Genomic DNA, 20,411 nt, shown 5'->3' on the forward strand with positions numbered 1-20,411 from the left:
GGTATGTGTGGGATCTGACTATCTAGTTGTTTATCTTTAGTAGCCTCTCTTACCGGGAAATGTCTCCTAGTGTTACCGCTGAGCCATGGTAGCTTGCTACTGCTCTGGAACACTTAGGCTGGCCGGCATGTGTCCTTCTTCGTTCCTGTGTCTGTCCCTTCGGGGAAATGTCACGCTTTGAGTACCGGAGTCCTGTTAGCCCGCTACAGCCCGGTTTACCGGAGTCCTGCTAGCCCAGTGCTACAGCCCGGACCCACTTGCTGATGACCGACACGTTCGAAGCTGGGTCATGGATGCCTGTCCCTGTAAGTCTGTGCCACTTTGGGTTTACGACTAGTCATGTCAGCCCGGGCTCTTTATCATATGGATGCTAGCGACACTATCATATACGTGAGCCAAAAGGCGCAAACGGTCCCGGGCAAAGGTAAGGCGACACCCGTGGGAATACCGTGCGTGAGGCCGCAAAGTGATATGAAGTGTTACCAGCTAGATCGATGTGACATCGAGTCGGGGTCCTGACAGCGTTTCCATGTTAACATCCACAGACATTGAGGGCTCAGAACATGCTGTGATAAGACATAACGCTGCGCATACTCAGACTCAACTCAAATGTTTCTTAGGCATATCAAACTGTGGAACTAAAGCCGAGGTTACGACAGAATATGCAAAGATTTCGATCATGTGATGATCATTAAGCGACTTATACTCCCACTCGTAGACATCCTGGGGTCATCAAACTGATTACATGATCCGAGTCAACTAGGCCGTGTCCGATCATCACGTGAGACGGACTAGTCATCATCGGTGAACATCTTCATGTTGATCGTATCTACTATATGACTCATGCTCGACCTTTCGGTCTCCGTGTTCCGAGGCCATGTCTGTACATGCTAGGCTCGTCAAGTTAACCCTAAGTGTATTGCATGTGTAAATCTGTCTAACACCCATTGTATCTGAATGTAAGGATCTATCACACCCGATCATCACGTGGTGCTTCGAAACGACGAACTGTAGCAACGGTGCACAGTTAGGGGAGAACACTTCTTGAAATTGTTGTAAGGGATCATCTTATTTACTACCGTCATTCTAAGTAAACAAGATGCATAAACATGATAAACATCACATGCAATCAAATAGTGACATGATATGGCCAATATCATTTTGCTCCTTTTGATCTCCATCTTCGGGGCTCCATGATCATCATCGTCACCGGCATGACACCATGATCTCCATCATCATGATCTCCATCATCGTGTCTTCATGAAGTTGTCTCGCCAACTATTTCTTCTACTACTATGGCTACCGTTAGCAATAAATAAGTAATTACATGGCGTTGTTCAATGGACACGCAGGTCATACAAAATAAAGACAACTATGCCATCCTCCGGTTGTCATACTCATCGACATGCAAGTCGTGATTCCTATTACAAGAACAATCAATCTATACATCACATATATTCATCACATTTTCTTGGCCATATCACATCACATAGCATACCCTGCAAAAAACAAGTTAGACGTCCTCTACATGCTTTTGCATGTTATCATACGTGGCTTCTATGTTTCTAGGAAGAACTTTCTTACCTACGCAAAACACAAGTGATATGCCAATTGCTATTTTACCCTTCATAAGGACCCTTCTCATCGATCCGTTCCGACTAAAGTGGGAGAACTTGCACCGCTAGCCACCTTATGACCAAGTGCGTCAGTCGGTGGAACCTGTCTCACGTAAGAGTACGTGTAAGGTCGGTCCGGGCCACTTCATCCCACAATACCGTCGAAACAAGATTGGATTAGTAACGGTAAGCATATTGAACAAAATCAACGCCCACAACTACTTTGTGTTCTACTCGTGCAAAGAATCTACGCAATAGACCTAGCTCATGATGCCACTGTTGGGGAACGTAGCAGAAATTCAAAATTTTCCTACGTGTCACCAAGATCTATCTATGGAGAAACCAGCAACGAGGGGAAGGAGAGTGCATCTACATACCCTTGTAGATCGCTAAGCGGAAGCGTTCAAGAGAACGGGGTTGAAGGAGTCGTACTCGTCGTGATCCAAATCACCGGAGATCCTAGTGCCGAACGGACGGCACCTCCGCGTTCAACACACGTACAGCCCGGTGACGTCTCCCATGCCTTGATCCAGCAAGGAGAGAGGGAGAGGTTGAGGAAGACTCCATCCAACAGCAGCACGATGGTGTGGTGGTGGTGGAGGAGCGTGGCAACCCTGCAGGGCTTCGCCAAGCACCTACGGGAGAGGAGGAGGTGTCACAGGAGGAGGAGGCGCCAGGGCTTACGGGTTTGGCTGCCCTCCCTCCCCTCCACTATATATAGGGGCAAGGAGAGAGGGGAGGCGCAGCCTTGCCCTCCTCCAAGAAGGGTGGGACCAAGGGGAGAGAGTGCCTCCCAAGTCAAGTGAGGCCCTCCCCCTTAGGTTTCCCCCCTCCCAGCGCATGGCCCTGGGGGCGGGTGCCCCTGGCCCATTAAGGCTAGGGCGCCCCTTACAGCCCATGGGCTATATTGGACTGGGGAACAGTTTCTGGACCTCCGGACCCCTCCGGAACCTCCGAACCTTCTGGAAGCTTCCCCGTACAATACCGAAAAAACCTGAACTTTTTCCGGAACCCGAACAACAACTTTCCATTATAAATCTTTACCTCCGGACCATTCCAGAACTCCTCGTGACGTCCGGGATCTCATCCTGGACTCCGAACAACATTCGGTAACCACATACAAACTTCCTTTATAACCCTGTACATCGAACCTTAAGTGTGTAGACCCTACGGGTTCGGGAATCATGCAGACATGACCGAGACGTTCTCCGGTCAATAACCAACAGCGGGATCTGGATACCCATGTTGGCTCCCACATGTTCCACGATGATCTCATCGGATGAACCACGATGTCAAGGACTCAATCGATCCCGTATACAATTCCCTTTGTCTAGCGGTATTATACTTGCCCGAGATTCGATCGTCGGTATACCGATACCTTGTTCAATCTCGTTACCGGCAAGTCTCTTTACTCGTTCCGTAACACATCATCCCATGATCAACCCCTTGGTCACATTGTGCACATTATGATGATGTCCTACCGAGTGGGCCCAGAGATACCTCTCCGTTTACACGGAGTGACAAATCCCAGTCTCGATTCGTGCCAACCCAACAGACACTTTCAGAGATACCTGTAGTGCACCTTTATAGCCACCCAGTGACGTTGTGACGTTTGGTACACCCAAAGCATTCCTACGGTATCTGGGAGTTGCACAATCTCATGGTCTAAGGAAATGATACTTGACATTAGAAAAGCTTTAGCATACGAACTACACGATCTTTGTGCTAGGCTTAGGATTGGGTCTTGTCCATCACATCATTCTCCTAATGATGTGATCCCGTTATCAATGACATCCAATGTCCATGGTCAGGAAACTGTAACCAACTATTGATCAACGAGCTAGTCAACTAGAGGCTTACTAGGGACATGGTGTTGTCTATGTACCCACACATGTATCTGAGTTTCCTATCAATACAATTATAGCATGGATAATAAATGATTATCATGAACAAGGAAATATAATAATAACTAATTTATTATTGCCTCTAGGGCATATTTCCAACACCGGAATGGTTCGGAGGTGAAGATTGATATATTGGACGAAGGGTTTTGGAGTCCGGAAGTGTTCCGGAGGTACCGGGTGATGACCAGCATGACCGGAAGGTGTTTCGGGAGCCCCGACAAGTGTTGGGAGGGCTTCATGGGCCAAGGGGAGGGGGCAAACTAGCCCACTAAGGGGCTGTGCGCCCCCTCACCTATTCCCACGTGACCAAGGGTTTGGGGTGCCCCATCTAGGGTTCCAACCTCCTGGCTTGGGGGCCAAGTCACCCAAAGGGGAGATCCCATCTGCCCTTGCCGCCGCCCCCTCCTAGGGGAAACCCTAGGGCGCCTCCCCCTCTCCCTTGCCCCTATATATAGTGGAGGTTTTGGGGCTGCCCAACACATGAGTTTTCATCTCTCCTGGCGCAGCCCTACCCCTCTCCCTCCTCGTCTCTCGTAGTGCTTGGCGAAGCCCTGCTGGAGTACCGCGCTCCTCCACCACCACCACACCGTCGTGCTGCTGCTGGACGGAGTCTTCCCCAACCTCTCCCTCTCCCCTTGCTGGATCAAGACACGGGAGACGTCATCGGGCTGCACGTGTGTTGAACGCGGAGGCGCCGTTGTTCGGTGCTTAGATCGGAATCAACCGCGATCTGAATCGCTACGAGTACGACTCCTTCATCCGCGTTCTTGCAACGCTTTCGCTTAGCGATCTACAAGGGTATGTAGATGCACCCCCCTTCCCCTCGTTGCTAGAATCTCCATAGATTGATCTTGGTGTTGCGTATTGAATTTCTGCTACGTTTCCCAACAGTGGCATCATGAGCTAGGTTTATTGCGTAGATTCTATGCACGATTAGAACACAAGTTGTTGTGGGCGTTGATTTTGTTCAATATGCTTACCGTTACTAGTCCAATCTTGTTTTGATGGTATTGTGGGATGAAGCGGCCCGGACCGACCTTACACGTACACTTACGTGAGACAGGTTCCACCGACTGACTTGCACTTGTTGCATAAGGTGGCTAGCGGGTGCCAGTCTCTCCCACTTTAGTCGGATCGGATTCGATGAAAAGGGTCCTTATGAAGGGTAAATAGCAATTGGCATATCACGTTGTGGTTTTGCGTAGGTAAGAAACGTTCTTGCTAGAAACCCATAGCAGCCATGTAAAACATGCAAACAACAATTAGAGGACGTCTAACTTGTTTTTGCAGGGTATGCTATGTGATGTGATATGACCAAAAGAATGTGATGAATGATATGTGATGTATGAGATTGATCATGCTCTTGTAATAGGAATCACGACTTGCATGTCGATGAGTATGACAACCGGCAGGAGCCATAGGAGTTGTCTTAATTTATTGTATGACCTGCGTGTTATTGAACAACGCCATGTAATTACTTTACTTTATTGCTAAACCGTTAGCCATAGTAGTAGAAGTAATAGTTGGCGAGACAACTTCATGGAGACACGATGATGGAGATCATGATGATGGAGATCATGGTGTCATGCCGGTGACGATGACGATCATGGAGCCCCGAAGATGGAGATCAAAAGGAGCAAAATGATATTGTCCATATCATGTCACTTTTAGATTGCATGTGATGTTTATCATGTTTATGCATCTTATTTGCTTAGAACGACGATAGTAAATAAGATGATCCCTCATTAAAATTTCAAGAAAGTGTTCCCCCTAACTGTGCACCGTTGCGAGCACCATGTGATGATCGGGTGTGATAGATTCTAATGTTCACATACAGCGGGTGTAAGCCAGATTTACACACGCGAAACACTTAGGTTGACTTGACCCGCCTAGCATGTACAGACATGGCCTCAGTACACAAGAGACCGAAAGGTCGAGCATGAGTCGTATGGTGGATACGATCAACATGAAGATGTTCACCGATGATGACTAGTCCATCTCACGTGATGATCGGACATGGCCTAGTTGACTCGGATCATGTATCACTTAAGATGACTAGAGGGATGTCTATCTGAGTGGGAGTTCATTAGATGAATTTAATTATCCTGAACATAGTCAAAAGGTTTTTGCAAATTATGTCATAGCTCACGCTTTAGTTCTACTATTTTAGATATGTTCCTAGAGAAAATTTAGTTGAAAGTTGATAGTAGCAATTATGCGGACTGGGTCCGTAAACTGAGGATTGTCCTCATTGCTGCGTAGAAGGCTTATGTCCTTAATGCACCGCTCGGTGTGCTGAACCTCGAACATCGTCTGTGGATGTTGCAAACATCTGACATACACGTTTTGATAACTAAGTGATAGTTCAGTAATGTTAAACGGTTTAGAATTGAGGCACCGAAGACGATTTCAAAATGTCGCGGAACATATGAGATGTTTCGAGGGCTGAAATTGGGATTTCAGACTCGTGCCCACGTCAAGAGGTATAAGACCTCCGACGAGTTTCTTAGCCTGCAAACTAAGGGAGAAAATCTCAATCATTGAGCCTGTGCTCAGATTTTCTGAGTACAACAATCACTTGAATCGAGTGGGAGTTAATCTTCCAGATGAGATAGTGATGTTTCTCCAAAGTCATTACCACCAAGCTGCTAGAGCTTCGTGATGAACTATAACATATCAGGGATAGATATGATGATCCTTGAAATATTCGTGATGTTTTGACACCGCGAAAATAGAAATCAAGAAGGAGTATCAATTGTTGATGGTTAGTGAAACCACTAGTTTCAAGAAGGGCAAGGGCAAGAAGGAATACTTCATGAAACGGCAAACCAGTTGCTGCTCCAGTGAAGAAACCCAGGGTTGAACCCAAACCCGAGACTAAGTGCTTCTGTAATGAGAGAATAGTCACTGAAGCAGAACTACCCTAGATACTTGGTAGATGAGAAGGGTGGCAAGGTTGACAGAAGTATATTGGATATACATTATAATAAATGTGTACTTTACTTGTACTCCTAGTAGCACCAGGGTATTAGATACCGGTTCGGTTGCTAAGTGTTGGTAACTCGAAATAAAAGCTACGGAATAAACAGAGACTAGCTAAAGGTGAGATGACGATATGTGTTGGAAGTGTTTCCAAGCTTGATGAGATCAAGCATCGCATACTCCCTCTACCATCGAGATTGGTGATAAACATAAATAATTGTTATTTGATGTTTGCGTTGAACCTATGATTGGATTATGTCTATCGCAATACGTTTATTCATTTAAGGAGAATAATGGTTACTCTGTTTATTTGAATAATACCTTCAATGGTCTTGCACCTAAAATGAATGGTTTATTGAATCTCGATCGTAGTAATACACATGTTCATGCCAAAAGATATAAGATAGTAATGATAATACCACATACTTGTGGCACTGCCATTTGAGTCATATTGGTATAAAACGCATGAAGAAGCTCCATGTTGATGGATCTTTGGACTCACTCGTTTTTTGAAAAGTTTGAGACATGCGAACCATGTCTATTGGTATGTACGCATGGAGAAACTCCATGCAGATGGATCGTTTGGACTCACTTGATTTTGAATCACTTGAGACATGCAAATCATACCACATGGGTAAGATGACTGAAAGGCCTCGTTTTTAGTGAAATGGAACAAGAAAGCAACTTGTTGGAAGTAATGCATTTTTGATGTGTGTAGTCCAATGAGTGCTGAGGCACGCAGTGGATATCATTATGTTCTTACTTCCCAGATGATTTGAGTAGATGCTGAGTATATTTACTTGATGAAACACAAGTCTAAATTATTGAAAGGTTCAAGTAATTTCACAGTGAAGTTGAAGATCTTCGTGACAAGAGGATAAAATGTCTATGATATGATCATAGAGATGAATATCTGAGTTGCGAGTTTGGTACACAATTAAGACATTGTGGAAATTGTTTTACAACTAACACCGCCTGGAACACCATAGTGTGATGGTGTGTTCGAACATCATAACTGCACCCTATTGGATATGGTGCATGCCATGATGTCTCTTATCGAATTACCACTATCGTTTATGGGTCAAGCATTAGAGATAACCACATTCACTTTAAATAGGGCACCACGTAATTCCTTTGAGATGACATCGTATGAACTATGGTTTAGAGAAACCTAAGCTGTCGTTTCTTAAAAGTTTGGGGCTGCGACGCTTATGTGAAAAGGTTTCAGCCAGATAAGCTCGAACCCAAAGTGGATAAATACATCTTCATAGGACACCCAAAAACAGTTGGGTATACCTCCTATTTCAGATCCGGAAGCAAAAGTGATTGTTTCTAGAAATGGGTCCTTTCTCGAGGAAAAGTTTCTCTCGAAAGAATTGAGTGGGAGGATGGTGGAGACTTGATCAGGTTAATGAACCACCACTTCAACTAGTGTGTAGCAAGGTACAGGAAGTTGTTCATGTGGCACCTACACCAATTGAAGTAGAAGCTTATGATAGTGATCATGAAACTTCGGATCAAGTCACTACCAAACCTCGTAGGTCGACAAGGATGCGTACTGCTTCAGAGTGGTACGTAATCCTGTCTTGGAGGTCATGTTGCTAGACAACAATGAACCTACGAGCTATGGAGAAGCAATGGTGGGCCCGGATTCTAACAAATGGCTCGAGGCCATAAAATCCGAGAGAGGATCCATGTATGAAAACAAAGTGTAGACTTTGGAAGAACTACTTGATGGTCGCAAGGCTGTTGGGTACAGATGGATTTTAAAAGAAAGACGGACAATGATGGTAAGTATCACCATTAAGAAATCTCGACTTGTCGTTAAGATGTTTTCCGACAAGTTTAAGGAGTTGACTGCGATGAGACTTTCTCATTCGTAGCGATGCTAAGAGTCTGTTGGGATTATATTAGCAATTACTGCATGATTTATGAAATCTTGCAGATAGGATGTCAAAACATTGTTTCCTCGACGATATTCTTGAGGAAAGGTTGTATGTGATACAACCAGAAGGTTTTGTCAATCCTGAAAGATGCTAACAAGTGTGCAAAGCTCCAGCAATCCTTCTAGGGACTGGAGTAAGCATCTCGGAGTTGGAATATACGCTTTGATGAGATGATCAAAGATTTTGGGTTTATACAAAGTTTATGAGAAACTTGTTTTTCCAAAGAAGTGAGTGGGAGCGCTATAGCATTTCTAATGAGTATATGTTGTTGACATATTGTTGATCGGAAATGATGTAGAATTTCTGGAAAGCATATAGGGTTATTTGAAAAGTGTTTTTCAATGGAAAACCTGGATTAAGCTACTTGAAAATTGAGCATCAAGATCTATAAGGATAGATCAAAACGCTTAATAGTACTTTCAAATGAATACATACCGTGACAAGATTTTGAAGGAATTCAAAATAGATCAGCAAAGAAGAAGTTCTTGGCTGTGTTATATGGTGAGAGTATTGAGTAAGACTCAAGACATGACCACGGCAGAAGAGAGAGAAAGGACGAAGGTCGTCCCCTATGCTTCAACGTAGGCTCTATAGTATGCTATGCTGTGTACCGCACCGGAAGTGTGCCTTGCCATGAGTCAGTCAAGGGGTACAAGAGTGATCCAGGAATGGATCACATGACAGCGGTCAAACTTATCCTTAGTAACTAGTGGACTAAGGAATTTTCTCGATTATGGAGGTGGTAAAAGAATTCGTCGTAAAGGGTTACGCCGATGCAAACTTTGACACTAATCCAGTAGTAAACCGGATTCATATAGTAGAACAGTTATTTGGAATAGTTCCAAATAGAGCATGGTAGTTGCATCTAGGAGATGACATAGAGATTTGCAAAACACACACGAATCTGAAAGGTTCAGATCCGTTGACTAATAACCTCTCTCACAAGCGAGATATGATCAAACCCCATGGGTGTCGATTCATTACAATCACTTAGTGATGTGAACTAGATTATTGACTCTAGTGCAAGTGGGAGACTGTTGGAAATATGCCCTAGAGGCAATAATAAAATGGTTATTATTGTATTTCCTTGTTCATGATAATTGTCTATTATTCATGCTATAATTGTATTGATCGGAAACCGCAATACATGTGTGAATACATAGACCACAACATGTCCCTAGTAAGCCTCTAGTTGACTAGCTCGTTGATCAACAGATGGTCATGGTTTCCTGACTATGGACATTGGATGTCATTGATAATGGGATCACATCATTAGGAGAATGATGTGATGGACAAGACCCAATCCTAAGCCTAGCACAAGATCGTGTAGTTCGTATGCTAAAGCTTTTCTAAATGTCAAGTATCTTTTCCTTAGACCATGAGATTGTGCAACTCCTGGACACCGTAGGAATGCTTTGGGTGTGCCAAACGTCACAACGTAACTGGGTGGCTATAAAGGTGCGCTACGGGTATCTCCAAAAGTGTCTGTTGGGTTGGCACGAATCGAGACTGGGATTTGTCACTCCATGTGACGGAGAGGTATCTCTGGGCCCACTCGATAGGACATCATCATAATGTGCACAATGTGATCAAGGAGTTGATCACGGGATGATGTGTTATGGAACGAGTAAAGAGACTTGCCGGTAACGAGATTGAACAAGGTATCGGGATACCGACGATCAAATCTCGGGCAAGTACTATATCGGTAGACAAAGGGAATTGTATACGGGATTGATTGAATCCTTGACATCATGGTTCATCCGATGATATCATCGTGGGACATGTGGGAGCCAACATGGGTATCCAGGTCCCGCTGTTGGTTATTGGCCGGAGAGTTGTCTCTGTCATGTCTGCATGGTTCCCGAACCCGTAGGGTCTACACACTTAAGGTTCGATGACGCTAGGGTTATAGGGAAGGTATGTACGCGGTTACCGAATGTTGTTCGGAGTCCCGGATGAGATCCCGGACGTCACGAGGAGTCCCGGAATGGTCCAGAGGTGAAGATTGATAAATTGGACGAAGGGTTTTGGAGTCCGGAAGTGTTCCGGAGGTACCGGGTGATGACCAGCATGACCGAAAGGTGTTTCGGGAGCCCCGACAAGTGTTGGGGGGGGGGGCTTCATGGGCCAAGGGGAGGGCGCAAACCAGCCCACTAAGGGGATGTGCGCCCCCCTCACCTATTCCCATGTGACCAGGGGGTTTGGGGCGCCCCATCTAGGGTTCCCACCTCCTGGCTTGGGGGCCAAGTCACCCAAAGGGGAGATCCCATCTACCCTGGCAGCCCCCCCCCCTAGGGGAAACCCTAGGGAACCCCCTCTCCCTCCCCCCTATATATAGTGGAGGTTTTGGGGCTGCCCAACACATGAGTTTTCATCTCTCCTGGCGCAGCCCTACCCCTCTCCCTCCTCGTCTCTCGTAGTGCTTGGCGAAGCCCTGCTGGAGTACCGCACTCCTCCACCACCACCACGCCGTCGTGCTGCTGCTGGACGGAGTCTTCCCCAACCTCTCCCTCTTCCCTTGCTGGATCGAGGCACGGGAGACGTCATCGGGCTGCCCGTGTGTTGAACGCGGAGGCGCCGTTGTTCGGCGCTTAGATCGGAATCAACCGCGATCTGAATCGCTACAAGTACGACTCCTTCATCCGTGTTCTTGCAACACTTCCGCTTAGCGATCTACAAGGGTATGTAGATGCACTCCCCTTCCCCTCGTTGCTAGAATCTCCATAGATTGATCTTGGTGTTGCGTAGAAAATTTTGAATTTCTGCTACGTTCCCCAACAGATATTGCCAGTGCTAATTGAAAGGACATGGACGTCGCTTAGAGCGGGGGGAGGGGAGATAGGAACTTTAAAACAAATAGAGTTTTGGCTTGAATAAGCTTAAAGAAGGTGACAAGAAGAGAAACTTATTAGTTCGTCTTAGCCAACTTATCATTCCAATGAGATGTCGGCAGAATAAAACTTGCGTTTAATTTATCAAGCACAAAACCTAAATAAATTAGGCTCAACTATGTGCACCAACAGCTTATGCTAAACAAGATAAACAACTATGTGATAACAAGATATATAACTTGAAGCACAAAGGCTATTGAAAAGTAAGTGCATAAGTGAAGGGTTCGGGTAAGAGATAACAAAGAAATGCGGAGGCGGCGATGTATCCCGATATTCATACCCTTGCGGATGCTAATCTTCATTGGAGTGGTGTGTGCACGATGCTCCTCAAGCGCCACAATGGCTCACTGTATTCTCCTAAAGCCCTCGCACAATGCAAGGTGCCATGACTCCACTAAGGAACCCTTGAGGGCGGTCACCAGACTTATCATGGTTTTGTCATGGCAGATGCCCTAGTAAAAGGACTTAGGTGTGGAGCCATCACAACGTAGGTTAGCTCGAAGGGGTTGGACGGGACAAAGGACACAAAGGATTTACCCATGTTCGGCCCCTCACAACGAGGTGATAGTCTACGTCATGCTTCTAGTTGTATTGCTTAAGTTTCGATTACAAGGGAGCGAATACGCTTTACCTAGCTATTGATCAATTGATTCTTAAGTTAACCCGCCGCTGGGTCTCGCCTTTATATACACAGATCGAGGTCCGGCGGTTTATAGGTGTCCAGGTTGGGTTACACAATGTAATCGACTCTGGTTATAATTCCCTTGCCTTACAGAGCAAGTCATCATCGGGCGGCTCACACCTTCAGGTCTTGAGTCGCCTCCGGGTCTTGGGCCTCCAATAAGCATATTTATGAACCGTCGTCTTCACGTCTTGTCTTCTTGGGCCTTCTTGGAGCCCTTGCTATAAGTCGCCAACGGTGTAACCCGACCCTTCCTGGGCGGGTCACACCGCGGGGTTATATCCCCAACATTAGGCCCCAAATTGATTTGAACCTGTCATGTCAATCTTCATCCTTTGGCTGGCGAATCTCTTAAATCTTTCAACGTTTAACTTAACAAACTTTCTTAACCCGCCATAACGGAAGGTGATGTCATGTCATTAATCTCAGAAAAAATGCTATGGCATCACAACAGATCTTTGCTTTAATCGGTCATCCTGAGAATCGAGGCGTCTTTATAGGCACGGGGGGAGGGGGGGGGTACTTTTTCACTTTTACCCCCGTCCCTCTGTCTTCTTCGTCTTCCTCATGCCGACCACTGTCGCACGAGCTCTGCCGCCGCCGTCGACCTTCTCCAACAGCTCCAACCTGGCCGCTGCATCAACCTGACCTTGACCAGAGATCGCGGCGCCACTCTGTTGTCCGTCAAGCACCACCAGGTACTCGCTTCTCCTCATTTCCAATCTGCATTAGGTTGCCCTAGTTCGTCGGGGGACGCTGTGTTCGTCCAAGTTCATCGTATCTTTTCCATCTACGCTTAGTTCAATCCAAAAGCAGTACTGAAGTTGTGCGGTAGCAGTTCTAGCATCTTCTTCCAATCGTAGATGTATCCCCTTTTCCTGATATTCATTCCCAGCTCGCATGTTTTTCCACTGCCATATTTAGGTTTAGTAATTATCCATCCTTTTCTGAACTACCCAACGAATACGACTGCGTTCGCTAGAACCTTCCCTGAACCATTTTTTTTAACTTTTCTATTTTTTTCTATCTTCTATATTTTTTGTTTTTCCTTTTTCTTTTCTTTTTTCTTCTTTTCTTTTTTTCATACTTGTTTATTTTTCCTTTTCATTTTGCGAACATCTTCCAAATTCTTGAACATTTTTTAAGTTGTGAATTTCTCAAAATCATGAACATTTTTTGTATTTGCGAACATTTTTTGAAATCGTGAACATTTATTAAATTCACGAAAATTTTATAATAATTCATGTACATATTTTGAGATCATGATTTTTTTTACAAGTTCTCAAACATTTTTCTGAAACACATGAACATTTTTGAATCAACAAACAATTCTTGAAACTTGGGCATGATTTTAAAAATTCACGAACATTTTTTAATTGATGAATTTTTGTGAAATTTGGGAACAATTTTGAAGTTTGTGAACATTTTGGACTATTTTAAAAATTCATCAACGTTTTTGGAATATTCAAACATATTTTCGAAATCATGATTTTTTTATTTCCCAAACTATTTTTCGAACTCATGAACACTTTTTAATATCTATTTTTTCAAAATCACGAACATTTTTGAATCCACAAACAATTTTGGAATTCACAAACATTTTATGATATTTCAAACATTTTTTTTCAAAATTTGCATTTAATAAAAGGAAGTTTTTTGAAATCTCAAATTATTTTAAAGAGTAAAAAAAGAAAATAGAAGGGGGCGTCCCACCCGGCACATGGGTTAGCCAAAAAACGTGTGCAGGGTAAGTGGGATGTGTGTGTTCCTTCCTATCCAACGCGTAGGTCGCTGAATAGGAGCTCCCATATGTAAGCTACTTGGGAGGAGGCTGAAACCGGCGCCGGGCTTTTCTCTCCCACCTCCGTCTCTCTTCTCCGATCCCCTTCATGCTACCCCTGCATCTCGAATTAGCTACCTCAAACTCTGTAATCTTGTTATGTTGATTGATTAGCAAGTGGGACGCTAACACGAACGGTAATTAAAATTCATATATTATACGACCAGACACCACTCCCTGAACAAGACCAGTACCTAATTGAATTGCAGCTGATCAATTATCAATGTTGCATGAGCAGTAAAACTAGTTATACACCAACCTAAACTGGAAACAAGCGGTTGTCCAAAAGAACAGCTACAAAAGGGTTTTGCAAAGTGATAAAAGTGCAATCTCTTTGATCACTTTGGCAAATTGTAATCTTCATGGCCTTTGTTCTATAAAAAGAAAAAATCGAAGTGCAATGGCAGTTGAGGTGGCTGGTTCCCATGATCATTTCATCAAATTTTCATTCAAAAAGAAAAGGCGACTCTAGCCTATCCAGAAGGGGCGCAGGACGTCAGAAGATACATCAGATCCTCTCTTTGAAACCATGGAGGTCAGGCGTACAAGTTGGACTAGATGCACATAAAGATTTCACGCGAGTTCTGACACAGTTATTATCGTGTTAAGCAAACAGAGTGGTGTTGCCTCTAGCGACTTATTAGCAGCGGTCTCCAGTGAGTCCGATCCCTGAAACAGAACACTCTCGGTCAGCTGTGCGTGTGGGCACTCCAAGTTCACAACCAAAATCTATTGTCGAGTGATTATGGCAAAGGAGAGCCCGTTCTGGTGTCTACCCTGTTCGTCTGTTCACAAGTCAAAGGGAAAACTGTTTCATTTGCTGACTTTCACATCACATGTTCTGATCACAGGCAGCCGAGAGATGGCATCGATCGGAAAAATTATCAAGTTTGAGCTGAACAGTGTGAATGAAGTTGCTGGTCAGATGTGGAAGGAGCGGGAGCGCGGCGTGGTTGCAAGAGGCCAAGCCTGACACTGCTCCTCATAATGACTTCCCTTAACCAACAGCAGGCGTCGTGATTATACTCTAGTCAACGAATCTTGTGAGCAGGCAGTGGTCACTCGTGCCGGTTTCAGGTTTTGGTTCCAGAAATGTTTGCAGCGCCACTTTTTTTCGATTTATTTTAAAGTTTATCTATGTGTACCTTCTGAAAGTGCTGAAACATTTTGGCACCTACTGAAATAACCGAAACTTGCCAAATTTTCGCTGAAATTTCACTGAAAACCAGAACCATCCCATCATGTCTTATTGGCTGCTGTGCATAGATACTACACTACAGTGCAATCAATACTTACATTCATAAGGGTTTGGCATGACATGATTCTTTCCACATGTATATCCGACTCATGGCACACTCATACACGCCACCTCACCCATTGGCGGAGTCCATGCCAATCCAAACAGCGAAATTTCCCCTTATTATCCCCATGCATAGTGGGGTACTAACCACATGTGAGAAAGGAGATGCGTATGTAGGGCGGTCATCTCCCGCAGACAAGCTCATCATCTGCCTCCTACCGTCCTATATCCATCATATATATGAAGAGAATGAGGTGACAAGACGCCGCCGCACTAATTATTGTGAGCCTCCTATCCATCTCACTCCCACTTCTCCTTCCTTCTGGTTCATCACCAGAAATTCACATTCGTCCTTGTTCTTGCACTGTCCTAGAGCTGGATGGCAGCTCCATGCCAATCCCCGCAAGGAGGGAATGAGCTGATGGCATACGATGCATGTTATCCTACGGTGAGCGGAGGCCCGGCTCTGCTGCCCCGGCAGGCCAGCTCGGCGCCACCGGCTGGGCCGCCGGAGCTGTCGACGACGTCCTCGTCGACGACGGGGTCGGGAAGGACCGCGACGGAGGCAAGGGCCCTGAAGGTCCACAGCGAGGCCGAGCGCCGGCGTCGGGTGAGGATCAACGCTCATCTCACGGCGCTCAGGAGGATGATCCCTGATACCAAGCAGGTTTGGGCCAACAATATCTTAGCCATTTCACCATTTCAGTGCTGTGAAGCATAAACCAAACAAAGCTCAGCTGCACATAATTATTGTCGTTAGCTGATCATCTTTTCTGGTAGCACAAACTAACTTTGCATTAAGAAGTCTCCCTGCAAACAATTCTGATTGACCTTTATGTCAGCATCATATATACATGAGCTTTATGAAGAACATTGAAAACTCGCGCAAGTGTTCACATTTCATCAGACTTTTCACCCTGCAATTCTATCTAGAGATATAAGACAAAGTAGGGCACTGCGGCGGTACACTGCTATTATGTGACTTGTCAGGAAAATGTCTCTTGTCTTCCTTTGTGCAGATGGACAAGGCCGCCTTGCTAGCCAGGGTGGTGGACCAAGTGAAGCACCTGAAGAGGAGAGCAGGCGAGGCCGCACAGCAAACGCCGGCTGTCCCACCGGAGACCGACGAGGTCTCCATTGAATTCTGCGCCGGAGACAATGACTCCAGACTGTACATGAAAGCCTCGGTCAGCTGCGACGACCGCCCGGACCTCGTCGCCGGGCTCATCCAGGCGCTCCATGGCCTCAGGCTGAGGACGGTGAGAGCGGAGGTGACCTCCCTAGGAGGAAGGGTGCAGCATGTCTTCACACTGTGCAAGGAGGAGGACGAGGAAGGCAGCGCAGCAGCAGGCCTTGCTGGACTCACGTCTCTGAAGGAGGCTGCGAGGTTGGCTCTGGCCAGGGTTGCTTCACCAGAGCTGGTATGTGGTGGTACTGGTAGCCCGTTCCAGTTCCAGAGCAAGAGGCAGAGGATTCTCGAGTCGCATTATTCAATCATGTCCATATAGATGAGTACTTCTGGAGTAAGTATATTTTTGTGTCAGATTTGAGGTTGGAACTGCTGTTAGTGCTGTAAGATAAGAAAGATAGATGCAGTCACTCCAGGATAGTAGATATCATGGCAACAGGGTTTACACTGTGTGCCTGATGCAGCATGGCTGCCGACATTCAGATTGCAGAAATCCTAGATGGGGACGCAGGGTCACATGATTAGTTTGACGATTCAGCAGTGGCGTGGATAGGCTGGTACTCTATGCAACACCTCCTCATTGGTGGTTCTCATGTTAAGATATGACTATATGAGACACACCTAGAAAGAATTACTTTGTCTTTTTTACTTTTGTTATGTTAGGTGTATCACCAAGTTTTCCTGCTCGCCCGGTGCAGCAGCGCACAAGCGTGGCGTTCAGACATCTTCGGCGTTTTCAAATGAAAATAAAACTTATGAGTTTTCAAGGTTTTTGCACCCATGCAAGTTTTCAAACTAAATATAGCATCTTAGCACCTTCAGAAGAAGAAAATAACTTTGTACTCTAGAGAACAGTAAAACTTTCGTTTTGCACAAAATTTTCCCATGAAAAGTTAAGAGCACAAAACAGACTATTGAAACTGAGGGAGTACGTTTGTTCCCTTAATACAAAGTTGGGTCATCTATTTTGGAACGGAGGGAGGGAGTACGTTTGTTCTATCTGTAATATTTTGACATTCATAAATTGTGGGCACTCTTTAATTATTCCCCTATACTTGGGCACCACTCAGTTACTCCCTTATGCCTGGTTGCCTACGCTAGTTTACTACAGAGTTCAATCTTCTTCAGATTCTAGAAGCACAACTTTTTGTTACTAATGCCTAACTTTTGCTTTTGAAAAGCACAGCAAGTCTGAAACTTCTGTCTGGGAGCAGCTATTTGCCTAGATGTATAAAGGTACCGAGTTGCCAGTTGGTTTAACTCACGAAAGGTGACAAAATCAAGGGTATCTTTAGCTCGCTAATTTCAGATTTATTGAAGTAATATAATATACAGGTACCAGTTCCTGAACTAAGAACATCTATGTGCAGTAACCATGAAACTAGCTACAGCAGTGTACTTACATGAACAAGGCTTGAGGATCGACGAGTGTAATTAATCAAGACACAATTGTATCTTCAATGACAAAACTCTTGCAGTGAAGGAAATTTCTAGTGCCTAATTGGTCATGTATCAAAAGAAATTTTTGAGCTTTTTTGGCAGGTACTATCCAAAATCCAATTATAAGAGTCAAAAAACGTCTTACATTATGGGACAGAGGAGTATATGATAGGCAAAATTTAAGGAGACATCTTGTAGCCTTTAATATTTGTAGCGCTAGCTTACTTGATATTGCTGGGGACGAGTGGAACCCGCAGCTGCGAGTCTTTTGCCCTGATCTTCCGCAGCTCCTTGAAAGATTCAGGTATGACATGGTACTCGTGGAACATGAGCCCTTTGGTCCACTCACGAGGGTGGCAGAAGGTGAGGAGATGATGGGCAATGGTGAAGGGGCGCACCGAGGCCAGGGTCGGGTCCTCTCCTTCCTGTCGTGTATCTGGCATTGCGTCGTCAACTCCTCGGACCGCCTCCAACGGCCGGGGTCGTCGGCCACCACTGAGCGCACTTGAAGAGGGTAGAAGGGCGTGGAGAAGTAGATGGAGTTGCTGCTCAGTGAAGGGAGGTCCCTTGCCGAGACGGACAGGCATACGTCTCCGCCGAGAAATAGCGCGCGGTCGCCGAGGCAGCTCACCGGCGTCAGCGTCGGGCGGCCGCCATTGTTGTCGACGTCGTCGAAGTCCACCGAGTAGATCGCGAAGGTTACTCGAGCCATGACATGCCGGACGACGAGCAGCATCCGTCCGGCGGACTCCACAAGGTGGAGGGTGTCACGGTAGCGCGAATAGCGCACGGCGCCCGGCACCGTGGCGACCATGTTATCGATTGTTGGTCCGGGAGGGTACAGCTGCAGGATCTCCGGTGACGGCGGGTGTAAAGTGGTGGCGTAGAGCCTCCCTTGGAAGGGCAAGGTGTTCCGGATAGAGAGCTTCCCGTGGCGGCGCTGGAGAACCTCCCAATGGTCCGAGCCGGCCTCAGCGGCGACTACGACATTTCCGTAGGGGAACCGGACCACGACCGCGATCGAGCTCGTTGTCGGATCCCTGTGGCTGCATACGGTAGCCTTCATGCCCCGGAGAGAGGCCATGTCATCGACCTCCTCGTGGTACACGGTTGCGACTTGCGAGGGACGGGAAGTCGACGGCGACGAGCGTCAAGGGGTGGAGCACGCGGACGGCGGTGGTGCTCTTGCGCAGGAGGACGAGGAGGCCGTCGCTGAAGCCGACGATCCGGTAGCCCCATAGGCCCGGAATGCGGACGCGGACGCACCTGCCCGTGCGCGTGTGGAGCAGGGCGATCTCTCGCGCGTCCTCTGGGCGGACCGCGTCGCCGTCGCAGAGCGCCACCCAGTCCCGGGGCCAGAGGCGCGGGTCGCGCAGGGCCGGATCGCGCTCGCGCGGCGTGGGCGTGCTGGCGCGCCAGCCGGATCAGACGGCGCGGAAGGCGACGTAGTCCGCGGCGTCGAGAATCAGGTCGGTGACGAGGCCGAGTATGTCCGTGGGGAGAGACGCCCAGCCGCCGGTTGCCCGTTCCGGCCGGCGGCGCTGGCGGGCGCGGGCCAAGGCGGTGCCTTTGCGCTTTGACATCCTGCGAAGGAACCCGGCCGCACGGTCACAATTAACGGAGCCCCTAGGGATCAGCACGGGAATGGTGTGACGATGGATTGCTTCCTTAAAGTGCGCCAGTTAGTTAGTTTGCAAAAAGAAAAACTACTAGTACTATAAATCAGGAGTCAAGGCATATCTCTACAATTACTAAGCTCCCATGAAATGGAGCCCTCTGGTTGATCGTGGACTTTGATCAAACAGTGGACCCGTCAAAGCTGGTTTTCTAGCCAATGATTATTAGGTGGCAACGTATTAGTAGAAGCAAAAGTAAAACTAATTTTCTTGACTCGATTGTCCGCTATTTTGTTTGGGACGACCATGTCGTCCAACGGTGCCTGACGATTTTTTTCCGCATCCACCTAAGAAAAGCAATTTTGAAAACATGCGTCCGAGTTAAACATAAGTAAACATTAAATGGCCGGTCAACCACCGGAAAAAGACCACTTAAACATTAATAAAACATAAAAAAACTAAATAAACACGCCAGCCAACCACCCAGCACGCTGTCCTAGGCATCGCCATCGTTGCTGTCTTCCCCTGTGAGGTCGACGAAGGCTAGCGGCGGCCCAGCCCATGGGAATGCGGTCTCCCACACCACCCGCGCCTACTCCTACAGCATCTGCCCCACCGGTGGTGCAGTCCTCCTTCTCCTGCTCCCGGCGCTCTTCCTCCACCTCCGATGCCCAACAGGCACAGTGCTCCTCCTCCTCGCGCTTAGCTTGCATCCGGCGCTCGCCAGCGGCGCGCTCCTTAGATAGGTGGAGTTGTCCCCGGTGCTCTAGGTAGGCATCCTCTTGCTCCGGCATGGCGCCTAGCGCAATGGGCGGCGCGCTCACCCACTCGTGGAGGATGCCGGTCCACGCGTACATCTTCGACTCCGGCTCCGTGGGCGGCATGGTCATGAGCGTGAGTGCCCATGTGTGCTCGGGCTGAACCTTGGGCTCGGGCAGCCGCGGGGCCTAAGCGCGATCCCCCGCCGCCGACAGCGCGTGTCCTCCTTGCGCTGGCTCTTCTCCA

The 20,411-nt window shown here is 46.9% G+C and overlaps 2 protein-coding genes across 2 annotated transcripts; one reads left to right on the forward strand and one right to left on the reverse strand.

Annotated features, from left to right (window-relative positions):
* Positions 1 to 15,312: 15,312 nt before the first annotated feature.
* On the forward strand, positions 15,313 to 16,981 carry LOC123068870 (putative transcription factor bHLH107). The gene is made up of 3 exons (XM_044491546.1): positions 15,313 to 15,443; positions 15,535 to 15,828; positions 16,181 to 16,981. Exons 2-3 carry the CDS (start codon positions 15,541 to 15,543, stop codon positions 16,667 to 16,669), a joined length of 777 nt encoding a protein of 258 aa, XP_044347481.1. The 5' UTR covers positions 15,313 to 15,443; positions 15,535 to 15,540; the 3' UTR covers positions 16,670 to 16,981.
* On the reverse strand, positions 16,542 to 19,429 carry LOC123068869 (uncharacterized). Its single transcript, XM_044491545.1, has 2 exons — positions 18,016 to 19,429; positions 16,542 to 16,679 (listed from the first exon to the last, which is right to left on the reverse strand). Exons 1-2 carry the CDS (start codon positions 18,872 to 18,874, stop codon positions 16,648 to 16,650), a joined length of 891 nt encoding a protein of 296 aa, XP_044347480.1. The 5' UTR covers positions 18,875 to 19,429; the 3' UTR covers positions 16,542 to 16,647.
* Between the last annotated feature and the right edge of the window lie 982 nt (positions 19,430 to 20,411).

Source organism: Triticum aestivum, chromosome 3B (assembly GCF_018294505.1).
Source record: "Triticum aestivum cultivar Chinese Spring chromosome 3B, IWGSC CS RefSeq v2.1, whole genome shotgun sequence".
Classification (NCBI taxonomy): domain Eukaryota; kingdom Viridiplantae; phylum Streptophyta; class Magnoliopsida; order Poales; family Poaceae; genus Triticum; species Triticum aestivum.